The sequence below is a fragment of the Neopelma chrysocephalum genome, unplaced genomic scaffold, assembly GCF_003984885.1.
Source record: "Neopelma chrysocephalum unplaced genomic scaffold, ASM398488v2 Primary Assembly neopelma1_87656, whole genome shotgun sequence".
Classification (NCBI taxonomy): Eukaryota; Metazoa; Chordata; class Aves; order Passeriformes; family Pipridae; genus Neopelma; species Neopelma chrysocephalum.
In genome coordinates, this window is record NW_020916984.1 from 149 (window position 1) to 1,970 (window position 1,822).

At 59.8% G+C, this 1,822-nt stretch overlaps 1 protein-coding gene across 1 annotated transcript; it reads right to left on the reverse strand.

Moving 5' to 3' along the window:
* Positions 1–323: 323 nt before the first annotated feature.
* On the reverse strand, positions 324–1,356 carry LOC113979698 (gastrula zinc finger protein XlCGF7.1-like; the record flags this gene model as incomplete). Its single annotated transcript, XM_027707011.1, has 2 exons — positions 324–989; positions 1,074–1,356. Coding segments are annotated over 2 exons (912 nt in total), but the record flags the coding sequence as incomplete, so codon positions are not given.
* Between the last annotated feature and the right edge of the window lie 466 nt (positions 1,357–1,822).

The following is a 1,822-nucleotide window of genomic DNA, read 5'->3' on the forward strand; positions in this document are numbered from 1 at the left end:
TTTCACTCTAATCTGCCCAAGGCCTGGATTAAAAAGACCCTGGGTCACCCTCGCTGTCAGGGGGTCCAGGACAGGGGCTGGACACAGGGGAAGCTTCTGGCAGCTGCTCACAGAACCCACCCCTGGAGCCCCCCTGCTACCAAAACATGGCCATCCAGACCCAATCCACTGCCCAGGATGGATCACCTGGACCGTGGGTCACCAGGTCTGTGCCCAGCATGGATCACCTGGACCGTGGGTCATCAGGTCTGTGCCCAATATGGGTCCCTGTGGATCATCCAGTGGGAGTCCTCCAATGGCTGATGGAGTTGGAGCAGCGGCCACAGCTCTTCCCGCAGTTGAGGCACTCGAGGGCTTCCCTTACTGGTGGGTCCGTTGGTGTCTGGTCAAGGTAGACCTGTCAGTGAAGTTCTTTCCACACTCCCCACACTTGTAGGGCCTCTCCCCGGTGTGGATGCGACGGTGGGTGATGAGGTGGGAGTTCCGGTTGAAGCCCTTCCCGCAGTCAGTGCAGCGGAAGGGCCTCTCATCCATGTGCGTCTGCTCATGCCTGAGGAGATCTGAGCTGGTCAGAAACCTCTTCCCACATTCCAAGCACTTGTAGGGCAGTTCCCCAGTGTGGATGAGTCGGTGGATGTGGAGGCTGGAGCTGTAACTGAAGCTCTTCCCACATTCCCCACATGTGAAGGGCCGTTCCCCAGTGTGCACACCATGGTGTTGGAGGAGGGTGGAACTCTGGCTGAAGCTCTTCCCACATTCCCTACAGGTGTAGGGCCATTCCCCGGTGTGGATATGCTGGTGTTGGATCAGGTGGGAGCTGTCTCTGAAGCTCTTCCCACATTCCCTACACGGGTAGGGCCGTTCTCCAGTGTGGATGCGCTGGTGGGTGCGAAGGTTGGACCTCTGGTTGAAGCTCTTCCCACATTCACCACACATGTAGGGCCATTCCCCAGTGTGGATGCGCTGGTGGGCGCGGAGGTTGGAGCTCTGCCTGAAGCTCTTCCCACATTCCCCACACGGGTAGGGACGTTCCCCAGTGTGGATGTGCTGGTGGGTGAGAAGGTTGAAGCTCTTCCTGAAGCTCTTCCCACATTCCAAGCATCTGAAGGGCTTCTCCCTGCTGGGAGGCTGCTCAGGGATCACCAGGTCAGAGCTCCGCCTCAAGCTCCGGCCGCCTTCCCGGCACAGGCTGGGTCTTTCCTCCTCAGAGCACCCTGGGCTGGCTTTGGAGCCCCTCCTGTGGGGGGATCTCTGGCCCTTTTCCTCCCTGCTGCCTTCCTGCACCGTGGAGCCCTTCAAAATGGCCTCTCCCACCAGGGTCTCACGGGGGGATTTGTCCTCCGGGCTCTCCGTCCTCAGCTCGGGGCCTGGGGCAGGAAGCAAGAAGGACAGGGAGGGGATTTGCCTCCGGCCCACAGGGAAGGCCAAGGACATCCCCCCAACTCCGGCCCCGGCAGGACGGCGGCGGCAGCGGGGTTGTCCTGCAGCCGGGGCCATGCTGGGCTGCCAGAGCCAGCACAACACCCGCCCAAAGGGACACTGACTTTCTCCTCACCTGCCTGGGGGGCCCAAGGCATCTTCCTCTTCCTCGCAGACGCCTCCTCCATCCGCCCAAGCTCTGGGAAGGACAAATCCTGATGGGGGAGAAATAAGGGCTGAGCACGTTGGCTTGGAGGTTCCTCCTGCCCAAGTCCATCTCTAGAACTCACCAGGCATCCTGTGGCCATAGAAACCTCCAAAACATCAAGATTCAGCCCAGAGAAACCCAAACCCACGAGATTCAGGCAAAAAAAACCTCAAAAAAAGAGAGATGAACCCCCCA